The sequence below is a fragment of the Heloderma suspectum genome, chromosome 5, assembly GCF_057233095.1.
Source record: "Heloderma suspectum isolate Gila_16-S chromosome 5, 16-S_ref, whole genome shotgun sequence".
NCBI classification, from domain to species: Eukaryota; Metazoa; Chordata; class Lepidosauria; order Squamata; family Helodermatidae; genus Heloderma; species Heloderma suspectum.
Window position 1 is genome coordinate 209,623,753 of NC_139462.1, and position 18,542 is coordinate 209,642,294.

At 42.9% G+C, this 18,542-nt stretch overlaps 1 protein-coding gene across 4 annotated transcripts in view; it reads left to right on the top strand.

The window, feature by feature from the left end:
• CCNY (cyclin Y) overlaps positions 1-18,542 on the top strand; it is a 157,250-nt gene that overhangs the window by 27,440 nt on the left and 111,268 nt on the right. The window contains exon 2 of one of the 4 annotated variants that reach the window (XM_084859225.1): positions 104-252. The exons of 2 other annotated variants lie outside the window; for them this stretch is intronic. Coding sequence is in view for 1 of the 2 variants with exons in the window: in XM_084859222.1 (XP_084715348.1) it covers positions 9,893-11,365 (1,473 nt within the window). In the remaining variant the exon portion in view is untranslated. Of the gene's footprint in view, positions 1-103; positions 18,540-18,542 lie in introns of those variants that run through there. One more of the 4 variants, XM_084859222.1, reaches the window with a different exon arrangement.

Genomic DNA, 18,542 nt, shown 5'->3' on the forward strand with positions numbered 1-18,542 from the left:
TATGAATCTCCCACTACCTACATGGATTGCCAGCATTTTAGCTTTCTGATGATCAAGCTAATCTTACCCAGAGAAGCTAGTTCCAATTATTTCTCTCTTTCAGATGGCTGACCACTGTCCTTCTGTGCACTTGTGATTGATAAATGGGTGCAAAACATGGTTTCTCAACACTCTGAAGAAAAATTAGTGCTATTCTAACATTTCCCTCTATAAACTTAGAATTTTATGCCAGTGGCTCACAGCTACATAAAGGTAGGTGGGCAATTGATGCACTTTGACTTAGCTCAATAACAGTAATAGATGCCAAATGTGTTTTGTGCTGAGTGGAAGGGATGGAGAGAGAAACGCTGCCCATGTACTATTTAGAGTGCGTTTAACATTTTAGATGTGATTTAAATTTAGGCATAGCTTATGGATATTTCAACTATAAAGACTGCTTTTTTTGTGATCCCAACATCTCAGTGCAATGTGCTATATCAATGTAGGTTGATAAATTGATTTTAGAGGGGAGCTACTGATTGCATTCTTCAGGTCTGTGGATTCATTAATTTAAATAGAGTTTCTTTCTTTCTTTCTTTCTTTCTTTCTTTCTTTCTTTCTTTCTTTCTTTCTTGGAACTTGGCATATTGCAAATTCCAGTAAATAGTCCTTAGACCTTTTAGTCGGTAAATAGAATTGTTATGCATCTCTTTGTATTTTTTCTTAAAAGATTGGATGAAATGGGGCCTTAGGCTGGTCTTCCAGTAGTTAGAAGCTTCACTGATCTGCTACTTCCCTGTTCCCTGCCCTTCTCATCCCTGCCTATATATTTCATGAAAGTATTTATTGTTTTATATTAGTTTTTAAATTGTATTATACAGAGTGGCCCAAAAGTAGGTATACAGTATAGTTTATTTGCATTTTATTACATTGTTTATTACATTTACATTTGTTTAACACTGTTTAATCTCGTAAGTGCTCGAAATGTATTCCATCAACGTTGCAACATTCCTACAACATGTCCTACAACACCTTCACTGGACAGTGCACCCCACAGTATGACACCTGGCTGGTTCAGTTGAGATGTGATAGTCAAATGAGGATTTTCATCTGCCCAGTACACACAGTTATGCCTGTTCACGTGGTTTGACAACTTGAAAGAAGCCTCATCGGACCAGATGATTTTATCAAGAAGGTCTGGTTCATTAGAGATTTGGTTACGCATCATCTCACAGAATTGCAGTCGACGGTCTGGGTTGTCCTCCAGAAGACCATGTAACAGTCTTGGACGGTACGGCTTCAATTTCAATTTACGCATTAAGCATTGCAAGGACATTGTAGGTATGGGTAGCTGCTTAGACGCACGTTGTGTGGACTTTTTCGGACTGTTCACAAATATCAGAGCGACTCTCATTTTCCTCTGTCATAGACGTCCTAGGATGTCCAGATTTCGGTGCATTAGCCACTGCACCTGTTACTTCAAATTTATCTCTAAGACGATAAATTGTCAGACGTGTTGGTGGAGGAGTGCCAGATGCTTCTTGCCACGCTGTGTGCACCCGCTCGGCATTTTCAGTCTTTCAGTACTGCTTTAGAATCCACTTTCTTTGTTCTTGACTCAAGTTCGCTGCCATCATTCACAATATTAGTAAAAAAAATAACTAAAAAACTAAGCAACTGTATACCTACTTAAGGGCCTCACTCCCCTCACTCTCTACACTTAATTGATTTAACTGTCACTCCCTGTCACTCACTCTTCCCAACTGTCATTCTGACTCCACCCACACGTCTTCTACTCACACATTCTCTCCCCCTCCCATCAACATTCTAAACAACTGTATACTTACTTTTGGGCCACCTGGTATGTATTTTTATGTAAACCATTTAGAGATTTTAGGATATCAAGTAGCATACAAATAGTTTAAATAAATAAATTTCATTGATAAATAAATGAAGTAACATTTATTTGGGTGACCATTCCTTGGCCCCTTGACAATTGAGCTATGGGGTTCTGCAGGGTACCATCTTGTCCCCAGTGTTTATCTACATGAAGCCACTGGGAGCAGTCATTAGGGGATTTGGAACGAAGTGCCATCAGTATAGAAATATCAGATAAGGTTGTGCAAGTCCTGGATCAGTGCCTAGATTCAGTGATGGACTGGATGAGGGCCAATAAACTGAAGCTGGATCCTGGCAAGACAGAGGCCCTGGGGGTGAGTGGTTCCCAAGTTCAGAAGATAGGCTCATTGCCTGTTTTGGGTGGGGTTGTACTCCCCTTGAAAGACCATGTTCATACTCCTGGGGTATTCGTAGATCTATCATTGTCACTGGAGGTCTAAGTGGCCATGGTGGCTCAGAGTGCCTTTTACCAGCTTTGGCTGGTTCACCAGCTACCGCCTCTCCTGGATAGGGATAGCTTGGCCACAGTGGTACAGGCACTAGTAACCTAAAGACTGGATTACCGCAATGCACTTTAAGGCTGCTCCAGAAACTGGAGATAGTGTAGAATGCAGCAGCTTGGCTATTGTCAGGAGCTGCCCCCTTTCAGCATGCAACTCCTTTGCTGAGGGACTGCACTGGCTGCCTATTCGCTAGTGGGCCAGGTTTAAGGTTTTGGTACTAGTGTATAAAGCCCTAAATAACTTGGGACCAGGATACCTGAGAGAGTGCCTTCTCCCTTATCAACCTGCCCAGTTACTGAGGTCATCAGAGGGCATGCTGCTGGTGGTTCCACATGGATCTATGGCCCAGTTGGTGTCTACCTGGAGAAGAGCCTTTAGTGTGGTGGCCCCCTTTCTATGGAACTCCCTGCCTCTGGAGGTCATACAGGCACCAACATTGTGTTGGTTTTGGTGCCTCCTGAAAACATATTTATTTCAAGAACCCTTCCTTGATTGATCAGCCATTATTTTTATTGGGATTCTGTTTTTTAAAAACAAAAATTCTAATATGGTGTTTTATTCTTTTTATCTTTTATTATTCACCACTCCTAAATCGGTTTAGATGTGGAGTGGTATATAAGCGTTGTAAATAAATAAATAAATAAATAAATAAATCCCTCAATTTCTGTTCTTCATTCACTCTTTCCTGCTCTTGGATAATTCTAAGTTTTTTGAAAATCTGACTCTCAGAAGCAGAATAAGTTATGCACAGTAAATTATTTGTATGTTGAGTTACTTTGCATACATTATTCCAGGCACACTATTATTTGAATTCTCTTGGTACTGAATTAGGATTTTTTTTTAATGTTCAAGGGAAGCTCCCTGGTGTATCTTTTAGAGTCACACTAGCAAACTTTAGAATATAGGCATTCTGACAATAATTATCTTTAAATACTTCGCAATGGAGGTTCCATGAAGCTTGTTTTTCAGAACTGTGGTTGATGATTCATAAATCTCCCTTGAATTTTTACTTCAGTTGGGTAGATGTTAAGTGCATGGCCTGAGTGCCCTGATTTGAAAAAAAAGATGTCCCTGTTTTTGTTTCTGGATTTAATGAGAATATCAACTGTGTTAGAGCCGTTCTAATAGTTGACAGTTATGCATCCAAGATGTCTGCGTGGGAGTCCTTCAAAGTGCTGCTCATGGGCACTGATAGAAAATGAATAGTGATAAGAACTTTTGAAAGTAGTCCCTTGTGCCCCTGTGTGGGAGTCTGTGAGGATCACAGGGTTGTTTGTGGGAGGCAAGATGAAGCCAGACAGGAGTGGAAAGAACAGGCTTGTTGAAAAGTGAGTGTGCCGATGGTGGATAAGGAAGCAACAGTTGTAGAGAGAGGGAGAAACATGGCAGTAGGATGTGTGGATTAAATTTTGCCAACTGAAACCTTTTTTGAACTGTAGCACTTAAGCCTTGGAACTGTGAGCTATTAAAGCAGAGAAGAATCTGAACTTTCAACACAGCTGAAATGATAAGGTTGGGATGGGGAAACATATATATCTTCCCAGATCCTAAGATAATCTTCAGAGGCCATTCTCCAGGTGCCCCTGCCAAAGAGATAAGGCAGATAGCTACTAAGAAGAGGGTATTTTCAGTGGTGGCACCCTCAGCTGTGGCATACCCCCCCCCTGGAGAGGGTTGCCTGGCACCTATGTTATGGTCTTTTCAGTGCCAAGTGAGGACCTTTTTGTTTTCCCAGGATTTTAGTCCTCCAGCTATAAAAATTGTGTTAGTGCATGTTAGATCTTGGCACTGCTGCTGGGTTTTACCTTGGTTTTTTTACTTCGGTTTATTTTGTTTTAAATTTATGGCTTTTGTGTTTTACTACATTATTGTATTTTATGGTTTCAATCTTTGTCTTGTAAACTGCCCAGAAAACACTGGCTAATGAGTTGGTATAGAAATGTAATAAATAGAGTTATTTTGGATTGTGCAAGGTAGGGATGCTTGTTGTAGCCAGAGTTTGATAGCATTCATGGCAGAAATCCCTTGATGCTCTCCACAACTGGTCACTTGAAATTTATCATGGGTCCCCCTTTATTGATGGATGAACTGCAGGTGGCTTCCAAGAACTGTCAAAATGCCAGAAATCTGCCACTGAGCATAGTACTCATCAGGCCCATGTTCCTAGCACATGTTGTTGGATAGGGATAAAAGTTTTTTGCCCCTAAAGGAATTCCTTTCCAGTTGGTCTTTAATAATTATCAAAAGCATTGTGTTTAAAATATGTACAGCATACCCATCATAAAATAGATGAAAGTTGTCACAATGTTAGACAGCTGTATAACTTCTGCATAAAGGACTCCTTGTTTCTTTGACTAGGGGTAAGCAGAGGATGTCACAAGAGACTGGGATTTGCAGAGGGTGGGAGGTTGTCCAAAAAGAGAGGCAGTCTTGTCTTATCTGTGTAATTGGTGGATTCCCAGTTGTCCCAATTGCAAACAAGCCCGATAAACAAAATGGTTACAAAGGTAGAAAGCCAGATGGCGTTTGGGGGCTATCCGGTGTATTGTACAGAGCATCCCATGTACAACTATCTGCCTGCTGGACAGGCTGTTATGTCCATAGTTGGTGGATCTGTATGCATGGAATGTTAGATTTGTTTCTAGTGCAGTAATGTGTTGTGTGGATTCTTTAGATAAAAATGTATGGCTTTGGCATTTTTTAATTTTTTTGCCATTTGGGGGCTTTACTGGCCTTGTAAATCAAATTTGAGATGGTTGACTGACTTCCCCAAAGTTCTCCCTGCTTGAACTCAGAATTGATTCCAGCTCTCCCATCCAGACTTGAGAGATCTTGGAATAGTTTGCCAAACCAAAAGTGGGGGTTTGGGGGGTTGGTAAAAATGTCCACCCTTGTCTCTTCTAGCCCCTGCTGCTCCCACCAGTCTCAAAACATCCCTTCCTCCCCTCCCGTCCTGTACTTTACAAGTCAGGTGGTAGTAGGACGAGCAGCAGGAGCATGCAGGGATTTACTATTTACTATTACATTTATATTTCACCTTTTTTCCACTTGCAAGGAGCCCTGGTTGGCTTACATGGTCCTCTTCTTTTCCATTGTATCCTCACAAGAATCTCTGTGAGATGGGTTAGGCTGAGAATCAGTGTATTGGCTCAAAGTCACCCAGTGAGTTCATGGCTGAGTGGGGACCACCTGGGTCTCCCAAGTCCCAGTCTAACACTGTAATCCCATATGCCACACTGGCTCTTCTTCTCCCCATACGCTGATAAGAAGCATGTTAGGAAGCAAAGCCCATTTGCTTTTGGTAGATGAGTTCTCCCTAGGGCTGCTCAATTGTGGCAGCTGTCAGGAAAACTTCATGTCACAGCATCACTGGGATTTCCTCCCTGAACAGCAGCATGTTAGAAAGCACATCCGCTCTTCAGAATAACATACAATTCAACAACAAATCAATAGTTGTGTCCTAACATTTCATGCACATAGAATTGCACCACAGTCTCCACTAAGAAATTATGGATGTGTGTTCAATGCAGGGAGCTCCTGACTCTCAGGGAACAAGTTTGTCCTCTTGAAGCCATGGTAAATGAGGTGGAGAAACTGAGAGAGGCAGAGAGGTTTGTAGACAAGGCCTGTGGAGACATGATAGTGGTGCCCGAGTCCCAGGGTAACAGCTTCTCCGCTGTCATGAAGAATAAGTCATGGAATGACCAAGGAGCTTCGGAAGAATACCCAGCCGCTACCGATGCTGCCTCCTAGGATCTGTCGCCTCGCTCTGTCTAATGATAGGGCCAACCTTGCCAGTAAATGCTACTTTGCTTATTCAGGTTACAGATTTTTCTTTGTACTAGTGTAGCATTACAACTTATGGGGCACTATCCTGTTGTGTTGTTGCACTAGTGCAAATGACATTGGGCTAGTGTAAGGGATCTCTAGCATAATGCCAGTAGCTTTAGCTTGTGTGACAGGATTCTCCTAAAAACCCATCGCCCAAGCTAACGCCATTGGTGTTATCCTAGAAGTCACTTCTGCTAGCACAATGTAATTTGTGTTAGTATAATGACACAGTAGATATTGCCCCATGGTGTTGCATTAGTAGGAATGGCACCATTGGTGCCATTCCTTCTGTATTCCTGTGCTAACCCTGTAGCACAGGAACATAGGATGTGCTCATTAGGTAAGCTGCACATCACATTTGCTGTAGAAACAACAAAGAATCTTGTAGACAACTGAGTTTATTATGGTATAAACTTTCATAGACTAGAGCCCACTCCATCAGACGTTTGCTGTAGGTTACCTTTCACAGGTAACCAGAACACCCCATCCCATCTAAAATGTATGTGTAATTCTGTCTTTTTTTTTTTTGTCTTCCATTTTCAGCAGAACTTATCAGTACCTTGCAGATTGGTTCAGAATGTGTGGCCATGATTACTTACTGGATCAAGCACTGTTGCCATACTAAAACTGTCTTTTGTTCTTTACCATGGCTCTTGTGGAATGATTTGAATTTAAGATTGTGCAGATGGTTAGTTCATGAACTTGATCCTCAAAATAATGAAGTTGACTTAACTTGTCTTTTTGAGTTCTTTAAATGAATAAACGACTATTCTTTTGAAGGTATATCAGGGCAACTATCTTCATACCTTTCTTTGCGTCCGAGAGGGCTAGAGGTTTGCCTCCCCCCGCTCCCCAGTTGAAAGTGCCATACTTCCCAGGGAAGTATTTTAAAACACTGAATTGTTGGAAACACTGATATTGCAGAACTCTTTCTGTCAGAATGACTCTTGTTCAGTATTGCCTCTTATATGAAGCTGATCAGTGCTTGTCATTATTCCTTTTCAAAAACTGTTAGCAAACTGTTGTCTTTTTCCTCCATTTTCTTATTACTGATGAATTCCTGATCTAATAATGGAGTAAAACAGTACCATTGCTATAAAACTCAAGAAGGGAATTATATACAGAGTCATATTGAGGGGGAAATGAAGCCATTTCATAACAGATTTAATTCACTGCTCATTTATTTTATTTCTGTATTTATAAGCTTACTTTCAGGGTTACCCCTCTCAAGATGGCTCACAACACATTAAAGCACTCTATAGCATAGAATAAACCATAAATATTACAGCAGCAACAGCGAAAAACATCAGCAGAGGATAAAACAATCTAAAATATACAAACCAGCAGAAAATAAGTTATAAAAAAACCTAGCTTCAACAGTTAAAACAGCAATTACCAAACTTAAAGATCAGTTGAAAGCAGTTTGGAATAAATATTAGAGCTTTGCACAAATGAGCTCTTGAAATTCACTACTCTATTTGTGGGCAGAGAAATTGGGAGGAGAATTTCACCGATTTTCTCCAGTGGGAGGAGAAATTCTCCAACAATTTCTCCCAAGTAGGTCTCACCACTGGCAAGGGTCGTAGTACCACAGCTTCCTTCTTTTTTCCTAAGGGGTTTTTGTTTTTTGCATGGCCACTGCAAGCAGCAACAGCAGCAAGTGTGTTGGCAGCCTGACCCCCATTTTGCGTTTTTCACAATACCCCATACCTAGCATCATTCCGGGGTGTTGGGAGGAGGGGAGAGGGAAGGCAAACCCCACCAAAATACGGGGAAGAAATTAGGGGAAATTCTGCAAAACGGCCTTTTATTTCTAGGGAGGTAAGAAAAAGAAAGATCTCAGGACTTTTCTGAGAAAAATGTCCTCTGAGAGACATTGCTCTAGCTCTAGTTGTTATTCTTTAGGTTTCAGCACTTTCCTCGGGACTTTCCAAATATTAAATTTCTGAAAGGTGATTGTGGATACATCTTACCTCTAATGCAGGTGCAGAGAGATGATTGTACAATGAAAAACAGGACACTCCTACACTCTCCTCAGCCACCTCCTAAGTAAAGGAAACACAACAACTCATGAGAATTTCTCCAACATTTCTTCTCCTTTAATGTTCTTTTTGAAAGCAATGTATTTTCTATGAAATTGAATGAGAATGGTCAAAAATAATGTGGGAGAAATGTTCGGCATGCCACTAATAAACATGCCTTCAACTCCTATTTAAAAGACATCAGTGTAGGGGCAGCACATAGCTGTTCAGGAAGGGATTTCCAAAGGCATTTAAACTGAAAAGACTCTGTCTCGAGTGCCTGCCAATTGATCACTTCTTGATGGTGGCCCCACGAGCAGGCCTGTTTTAGGGCCTGAGCAAGCTTGTACAGGTGCAGTTTGTCCTTCAGATACCTTAGTCCCAAACTGTTTTGGGATAACCACTTGCACTTTAAAATGGATCTGTAAATGAATAGGCCACCAATGCAGCTGATGCAGAACAGGTCTTATATGTTCCGATTGCTGGACAAGTAACCAGGCGGCTGCATTCTGCACCAATTGAATCCTTCAAAGTATCTTCAAAGGCAGCCCCACTTAAAGTGTGTTACAACAATAACCAGAGCATGTATGACCGTGGCAAGGTCACGTTTCTCTAGAGAAGGTTTCAGCTGGCAAATAAGCCTAAACTGATAAAAGGCATTCCTAGCCACCAACACCAGCTGTGCCTCCATTGACAGGGCCAGGGCCAGGGCCAAGAAAACCCTGCAGCTATGAACTTGGTCTTTCAGCAGAATGCAACCCCATCCAGAACTGGTTTCACACCTGCAATCAGATCAACAGATTTCTCCACACACAGTACGTTTGTCTTATCTGGATTTAAGTTTTTTTCAGATACCTGTTCAGAGTTTCCACAGTTCTCCTGGGGTTAGTAGATGGAAAAAAGAGGTAGGGCTGCACGTCATCCACACACTGATGATACTTTAGCCCAAACCTCCGGATGGCTTCTCTTAGTGGTTTCATGTAGAAGTTAAAAAGCTAGACAGAGAGACAACATAGAACCTGGAAGAAAGGCCAATGGTACAGAAGAGTACTTCCCTAGCACTGCCTTCTGGATCCGTCCATCCAAAAAATCTCAGCCACTGTAACAGTGTGCCTCCGAGTCCTAAACCAGTCAGACAGCCCAGAAGGATACCATTGTCGATGGTATCAAAAGCCACTAAGAGGACTGGGAGAAGTAACATTCCCTTTGTCCATTCCCTGGTGTAAGTCAGGGCAACCAAAGCTGTTTTAGCCACATAACCAGGCCAAACTCCAGATTGGGATGGGTTGAAATAACCAGTGACATCCCATGAATATATGTATATATTTTCCACAGTTCTTATGTGAAACTTCAAGCAATCTTAAGTTTATTTTTAGAAGAAAATCATGAACAAGTTTGGGGGAGCATGTAGGAGGAAGGTAATAAATGTAATTATAACTCTCAAGTACAATTATATGCTTGTAATATTAAGGGAATTAAGGGCTGATATCAAAGACCTGCTATAGTTGTTAATGAGCTGGGGAACATAGAATGCTGAATTATAGTTAAGCAATTGGGGAAACCCCTTCATGGATCACTGCCTTGTTGTGGCGAAGGGGCTTGCATAACTCAGTGAAGCCATAAGCTATACCGTGCAGGGCCACCCAAGACAGACAGGTCATGGCGGAGAGTTCTGACAAAATGTGGTCCACTGGAGAAGGAAATGGCAACCCACTCCAGTATTCTTGCCAAGAAAACTCCATGGAACGTATCACAAGGCTAAAAGAGATGACGCCGGAAGATGAGCCCCTCAGGTCGGAAGGTGTCCAGTATACTACTGGGGAAGAGCAGAGGGTATTTCCAAGTAGCGCCAGAAAGAGTGAAGCGGCTGGGCCAAAGCCAAAAGGACACTCAGCTGTGGATGTGTCTGGTGGTGAAAAGAAAGTCCGATGCTGTAAAGAACAATATTGTATAGGAACCTGGAAAGTAAGATCAATGAATCAAGGTAAGCTGGAGGTGGTCAAACATGAGATGGCAAGATTGAACATCAACATCTTGGGAATCAGTGAACTCAAATGGACAGGCATGGGCAAATTTAATTCAGGTGACCATCATATCTACTATTGTGGGCAAGAATCCCTTAGAAGAAATGGAGTAGCACTCATAGTCAACAAAAGGGTGGGAAAAGCAGTACTGGGGTACAATCTTAAAAATGATAGAATGATCTCAGTACGAATCCAAGGCAAACCATTCAAAATCACAGTAATACAAGTCTATGCCCCAACCACTGAGGCCGAAGAAGCTGAGGTTGATCGGTTCTGTGAAGACCTACAACACCTTCTAGAACTAACACCAAAAAAAGATGTCCTCTTCATCATAGGGGATTGGAATGCTAAAGTAGGAAGTCAAGAAATCACCGGGATAACAGGCAGGCATGGCCTTGGTGTACAAAATGAAGCAGGACAAAAGCTAATAGAGTTTTGCCAAGAGAACACGCTGATCATAGCAAACACTCTTTTCCAACAGCACAAGAGGCGACTCTACACATGGACATCACCAGATGGTCAGTATCGAAATCAGATTGATTATGTCCTTTGCAGCCAAAGATGGAGAAGCTCTATACAATCAGTCAAAACAAGACCTGGAGCTGACTGTGGCTCAGATCATGAGCTTCTTGTTGCAAAATTTCGGCTGAAATTGAAGAACGTAGGGAAAACCACTGAACCATTCAGGTATGACCTAAATCATATCCCTTATGAATATACAGTGGAGGTGAGGAATAGATTTCAGGGATTAGACCTGATAGACAGAGTGCCTGAGGAACTATGGACGGAGGTCCGTAACATTGTTCAGGAGGCAGCAACTCAATCCATCCCAAAGAAAAAGAAATGCAAGAAAGCCAAGTGGCTGTCTGATGAGGCTTTACAAGTAGCTGAGGAAAGAAGGGAAGCGAAAAGCAAGGGAGAAAGGGGAAGATCTCTCCAACTGAATGCAGAGTTCCAGAGAATAGCAAGGAGAGACAAGAAGGCCTTCTTAAATGAACAATGCAAAGAAATCGAGGAAAACCACAGAATGGGAAAGACTAGAGATCTCTTCAAGAAAATCGGAGATCTCAAGGGAACGTTTTGTGCAAAGACGGGCATGATAAAGTGAGTGCTCATTGGAAGGACAGATACTGAAGCTGAAGCTGAAATAGTTTGGCCACGTAATGCGAAGAGAAAACTCTCTGGAAAAGACCCTGATGCTGGGAAAGGCTGAAGGCAAAAGGAGAAGGGTACGGCAGAGGATGAGATGGCTAGATAGCATCACCGATGCAATGAATATGAACTTGAGCACGCTCCGGGAGAGAGTGCAGGACAGGAAGGCCTGGAGTGCTATGGTCCATGGGGTCACAAAGAGTCGGACACGACTGAACGACTGAACAGCAACAGTCACCTGACTGTGGTTAAGGCCAGCAAGGAAAAAGGATGATGGTTGATCTCTTGAGAGGAGGAAGCCCATGATTTCATGGCCCATTTGCAATTGCTTAACCATAGATAAGCAGTTGAGAGAGTTTGTGTGCCCCAGTCCATGTATTGCTCTCATGTTGGTTAGAATAAAATGCAGATGTCACTGGCATTTTTTGTATGTAGTCTTTTAGCTTCTGTTATTTTTCTCAACCCCCACCCTCCCACACTCACCTTGTGGCATAAACGTTTCATTTTAAGCACCTGCCATTTTCAGAGAAAACAGAAATAAAGTAGGTTCCTATCTGTTAAAACACCCCTTTTCTTTTTTCTTTTAAAAATTCAGTATAGCAGCTTTCCCCGACCCAGTACCCCCAGGTGTTTTGGAGTACAACTCCCAGCATCCCTAACCATTGGCTGCTGATTAGGTCTGATGCGACCTGGAATTTAAAACATCTGGCGGTCACCAGGTTGGGGAAGGCTGTAGTATAGCATGCAAAAGGCCATGGTCATACTAATGTTTTTTCTTTTTAATGTCAGAGATACGTGCAATAGGTAGTACCTTTGTTCACATCCTTTCATTTTATTTTAAATGAGCCATGCTGATAGAGGAATCAGCTGCCCCAAACAATGGCATTTTTGTTGAGAAAATATTTTCCATTTTGTGTCTTGGCTTACTGAATTTGCCAGCAAGGAGATTATTCCCTTATTACCATATTTATAGATTTCTGCAGTGCGTATTTTTTATTCCAGATCTTTACATACTTAGAAGCTGTAAGCCTCTTGGGTTTTCTGCTCATGATGTTCAGTCTGAGATACTACTTGGACAGAAATTGCTGGCCACTAGAAATATCAGAATGATATTTTTTTTTTTCTGTTTCAATGCAGGATCCATTTAATGTCCTCAGCAGACCTGGCTGGCTGGGCTTCTGCGTAGTGCTTATTTTGGGCATCTGCTTTTCTTATTCAGAACACCTGATGGCTTCATTTCCTGCGTTTTTTTCCCCTTGCTCATCCACATAGTCAGCATGGATATGGTCAGTCATCGTGGGCTTAACCACCCTGCCCAAGAAGGGAGCATTTGCCACTAGCGTATAATTACGAAGACCTTCTGGGTTCGGTGATGCTTTCTTCAGGAGTGGTTTCACTAATGACCCCTTTAAGGAGACTGGTACCTCTCCCTCTCTCAAAGAGGAGTTGACTACCTCCTAAACCTAGCCAGCTGTCCTCTCCCTGCCAGATGTAATCGGCCTCAAGGGGTGTGGTCAGACACATGCTGAACCTTGCCAAACACCTTGCCCACATCCTCTGGCCCCACAAACCAAAAGTTATGTAGTAATATTGGACCGGACAGCGCCTTGGAAACATCCATATATTGACCTGTGCCAGTTGCAGAGTCCAACTTGTGCTGGATGCAAGTAATTTTGCTCTCAAATTGTCCAGCAAAATGTCACAGTGTGCCGTCACAGGTTCCAGACATCGTCAGTGGAGCCAGATTTTAAAAGACTGTGAGCCACTTGACAATGCTCTGCTGGATGACTTTCAGAGGACACAGCAATGGTGGAGAAAAATTTATTCTTTGCCACCATTACTGCCATAGAGTTGGCTCAGTTAATGAGCTTTTACTCATGTTTGATTGTATTCACTCCAAGTTTTCCTCCGGTTACTTCATTGCCCTCAACACAGATGTATGCCAAGGAGCAAAATGGACTCTACTATGCAGGAGAGGTCAATCAGGGGCAAGCATCTGAGTTCTCTCTGCATTCCACAGATCAACCAGGGCCTCAACAGGAGTGACTGTCATACTAACTGGAAAATGGCATGTTAAACCAATGGCTTAAACCAGAATTGCTCTTTTAAAACTGCAGGTATTGGCAGAGATCCAAAGAGCTAGGCCAAATGCTTGACTGTGTTCAGCAGGTATTTTTGACTCCTTCCCCCCTAGGGAACAGCTGATCTCCCCACTCCATGCTGCAATGCGAACTGCTTTTCAAATGCCCTTTAGTTTCAGAATGGTATCAGTGGAGTTTGTTTTTTTGAGAAAGCACACTTGGTTGCATGGAATTAGTTTCACTGTTTGTTGATCCTGACCATATTACATTTTCCCTGGTTTAGTTGCTCTAGGGAACATTTGGAACGTTTTGATAAAATGAAATCCTGTTCTTTTGGAGGAGTCAACTATAAATAGCAAAAATCTTATTGTCAAGGAGTAATGGTAGCACAGGGTAACAGAATTTGTTCTAGTTGCTCATTACATGAGTGTGTGGTATTGAAGCAGTGTCGCAAGTGGTACTTAAAATAGGCTTTGCATTTCGCATGTTCATAATTTGAATGTAACATCTCCCTTAGTATTTGCAAAATGCTTCGCTTCCACTTCCTATCCTGCAGAAACGGCACTCATAAATGGCCCTGTTCTAAAAGGTGTCCTCAGTTCACTTGTGAAAATGCTTTTAAATTCCTGTAATGTAAAATGCCTACAGGTGTAGTATCTGAAGGGCCACCTTCTGCCATATGAACATGCTGGTCTACTTAATTCATCATCAGAGGCTCATTCCTGGTGCTCCCCCACCCTGTTTCAGGGGTGAGGCTGGTAGGGAATGGAGATGGGGTCTTCTCCATAGTGGTGCCATATCTTCGGAACACCCTCCCCAGGGATATTTGCCTGGCACCTACGCTATTATTTAGGCACCAGAAGAAGACTCGCATTCTTGAATTTGGCTCAAATGCTCCCTAAATGCTGTTTTTACTCTAACTTGCTGTGACTGCTGCTGTTTTGGCATGTTACCTCTGGCTGCTGTTGAATTGATTTATTAGGAAGATGATTTGAAGATTGGTGTGTGGGAAAATGGGGTAGAAATATTTTAAATAAGTACATACGTATGTGGTGTCATACATGGCTCCTTTGGAGTTGAGGATGAGGTAGGGGCAAAGCTGGGGTGGGTTAAAAGGAAAAAATGGTTTATAAAAAAAAAAACCAAGAGCAGGTCTTCTAGTTTCTCAGACCAGCAAGCAAGCACCCTGCCCCAGATGTCTGTAAGAGTATTAACTGCTCTGCTGTGCTTTACTCCTGTAAGGGAGTTGCCTTGACTGGCATGGCTACTTTCTCTGCTTTGATCAGAGTTGGATGCTGGTGCACAGACAGAATCTTGCCTTGTATCACTCAGGCCACCAGTTCAAGGCTGGTTGTGTCCTTGTGTCCTGACATATTGCACTAAAAACCCCCTAAATGAGAAGATCCCTGCTGGATCAGATCAAAGATCCAGCTACTCCAATGTCTTGTTTCTCACAGTGGCCAACTAGATCCCTCTGGGAAGCCCACAAGCAAGGTATAAACTCAAATGTCTTAACAAAATCTTAAGTAGGGCAATTACTGAAGAACAGTGACTTAAAGCAGACTTAGAGCAGAGCAGAGGAAGCTGCTCCAGCTGGTACAGGGACTACAGAAGCAAGCAAGCTCCCAGAGAGCAAGCGATCAGAGGGAGTGAACAGGGGGAGCAAATAGGAGTTGGCCGGGGATTTGCAGTGGCAGAAGAGACAAAGGAGACAAAGGCAAAGAGTGGGACTCTGTTTCTAACCTCCAGTGAGTAAGGCCCAGGCCCAGGCTACTTTAGAACAATCAGAAAGCTAGACACAAAAAGGAAAACAGACTATGGAAGGACAAGACTCTCCAGTGGTGGTGACCTGCAAGGTGTGGGCAGTGTTTGTTTTCTTGCCTGAGATCAACATGGCTAACACTTGCAACAAGTGCAACTTGATCACACTACTGGAAGAAAAAGTAAGAGGATTGGAATGGTGACTGTCGACCCTCGAGGGAATAAGAGAACACGAAGAGTTCTTGGACAGAACATTGGAACTACAGCAGCAAAACGAAGTACAGGAGCTAGAAGAGCAACAGCAAGCTGAGGCAGAAGAGGGAAATGCTGAGGTGAGGAAAAATGAAGTAGAGGATACTCCTTGGAAAAGGGTGACAGTTAGGAGCAGAAGAACTAGAAGCCACTCCGCACCAGTGGAGGCAGTGGAACTAGGGAACCGTTTCCAGGTACTTGAGGATGAGACTGGAGGGCAGCCTGCAGAGGAAGCATTACAGGAGAACCTGCATGAGAGTGAGCAAGAGGCTGAAGGTCAGTCAAGCAGAAGCGATGAAACCAAGGCCTACAGCAAGAAGAGAAAAGTAGTAGTAGTGGAAGACTCCTTGCTGCATGGGATTGAAACCCAAGTATGTCGCGAAGACCTATGGACTTGCCAGGTATGCTGTCTCCCGGGAGGACGGATTAGAGATGTGACTGGAGGGTTGCCTGCACTCATAAAGCCCACTGATAGGTATCCCTTTCTTCTCATCCATGTGGGAACAAATGATACCACCAAGCAGAGCTACGAAGAAATCACATCAGACTTTGAAGCTTTGGGAAGGAAACTCAAGAACTTTGGGGCCTAGATAGTTTTCTCATCCATCCTTCCAGTAGTCAGAAGAGAGATAGAAAGGGAAAGAACTCTGGGTGAATGACTGGCTATGAAGGTGGTGCCGACGAGAGAGATTTGGATTCTGGGATCAGGGGCTATACTTCCTGGAAGATGGACTGTTGGCAAGGGACGGGTTGCATCTCACAAAGGCTGGGAAGAATGTGTTTGGCCACAGCATGAAGAACTTTATCAGGAGGGCTTTAAACTGAATGCTACGGGGAAGGGAGACATAAAGTTGGTAACAATGGACAAAGGCTCATGCACCACAATGGAGCGAACAGCTCTAATAGCACCCAATAATAGTCTTCAGAAACATGTAGAAAGAAAGCCAGACCATCAAGCACATGGTCTTCGATGTCTATATACTAATGCCCAGAGTATGGGAAACAAACAGAATGAACTTGAACTCTTAATACAAGAGGGAAATTATGACTTGATAGGTGTAACTGAGACTTGGTGGGATGACTCCCATGACTGGAATACAGCAACTGAAGGATATTACTTGTTCAAAAAGAACAGGAGGAACAGAAAGGGAGGTGGGGTTGCATTATATGTGAAAAATACGTATCTCTGCACAGAAATACAGGAGGATGAGCTTGGTAGCCCCATCCAGAGCATCTGGGTTAAAATAAATGGAGCAAAGAATAAAAATTACCTGGTGGTCGGAGTCTACTACCGGCCACCCAATCAAGGAGAAGACAAGGATGAAACTTTTGAAAAGCAAATAGCCAATGTTTCAAGGAAGCATGATGTAGTAGTAATGAGGGACTTCAATTTCCCTGATATTTGTTGGGAGACAAATTCTGCAAAACATGGCCCCTCCAGGAAATTCCTGACTTGTGTGGTGGATAACTTCCTCCTACAGAAAGTAGAGGAAGGAACTAGAGGATTGGCTATCCTTGAGTTGATCCTAATCAACAGAGATGACTTAGTGGATAAAGTAGCAGTTACAGGAACTCTGGGGAAAAGTGACCATGTTGTACTTGAGTTCTTGGTTCTAAAGGAAGCAAAAGCTGAGTGTAGCCATACGAGTAACCTGGATTTTAGGAAAGCTGATTTTAATAAACTCAGAACAGTGATAAGTAAGGTCCCATGGTAAGCGACTCTAATGAGAAAAGGAGTCCAAGATGGGTGGGAGTTTTTAAAAAAGGAAATTCTCAAGGCACAATTACAAACAATTCCAACAAGAAAGAAAGGTGGAAGACAACAGAAGAAGCCAATGTGGCTTCACAAAAAGCTTAGAGATGACCTGAAAACAAAAAAGAACACATATAGGAAGTGGAAGGAAGGCCAAGCTACAAAGGAAGAGTACAGGCAGGTAGCACAAAATTGCAGGGATGGCGTCAGGAAGGATAAAGCCGAGAACAAGCTGAGGTTAGGGGGGGATGCTAAAAGCAACAAAAAGGCTTTCTTCAGCTACTTGCATAGTAAAAGGCAGAGGAAAGAAATGGTGGTTCAGCTATTAAGTAAAGATGGCAAAATGGTAACAGATGACAAAGAAAAGGCAGAAGTGCTCAATTCCTACTTTGGCTCAGTCTTCTCCTAAAAGAGGGTCTATGACCCCACTGGCAAAGACAAAGTACAGGCTGAAGGGGCAATTGCCCCAACTAGCAAAAAAGGCAAATGCTATTTTGGGCTGCATTAATAGAAGCATAGCTTCCGAATCCTGTGAAGTACTAGTTCCCCTCTACTCAGCACTGGTTAGGCCTCATCTGGAGTACTGTGTCCAGTTCTGGGCACCACACTTTAAGAAGGATGCAGACAAACTGGAGAGGGTTCAGAGGAGGGCAACAAAGATGATGAGGGGACTGGAAACAAAGCCCTATGAAGACAGACTGAAAGAACTGGACATGTTTAGCCTTAGGAAGAGAAGACTGGGGGGAGATATGATAGCACTCTTCAAGTACTTGAAAGGTTGTCACAGAGAGGAAGGCCAGGATCTCTTCTCAATCATCCCAGAATGCAGGACACGGAATAATGGGCTCAAGTTACAGGAAGCCAGATTCCATCTGAAATTGCTCTAACATCAGAAGAAACTTCCTGACTGTTAGAGCAAGACGACAATGGAACCAATTCACTAGGGAGGTAGTGGGCTCTCCCACACTGGAGGCATTCAAGACGAGGCTGGACAGCCATCTGTCGGGGATGCTCTGACTTGGATTCCTGCATTGAGCAGGGGGCTGGACTCGTTGGCCTTGTAGGCCCCTTCCAACCCTACTATTCTATGATTCTATGAAAATTTTGTCTTGTATTTCTATGAAGGTGACCTAAAATAGATTATTGTGCTGCTATGTTCACTTCAGTACATCTTCCACAAGAGAATGTGCCATAAATGTTTAATATTTGAACAACTAATAGGTTCCTATCTGTCAAGGACCCCTTCATGGATCACTGCCTTGTTGTGGCGAAGGGGCTTGCGTAAC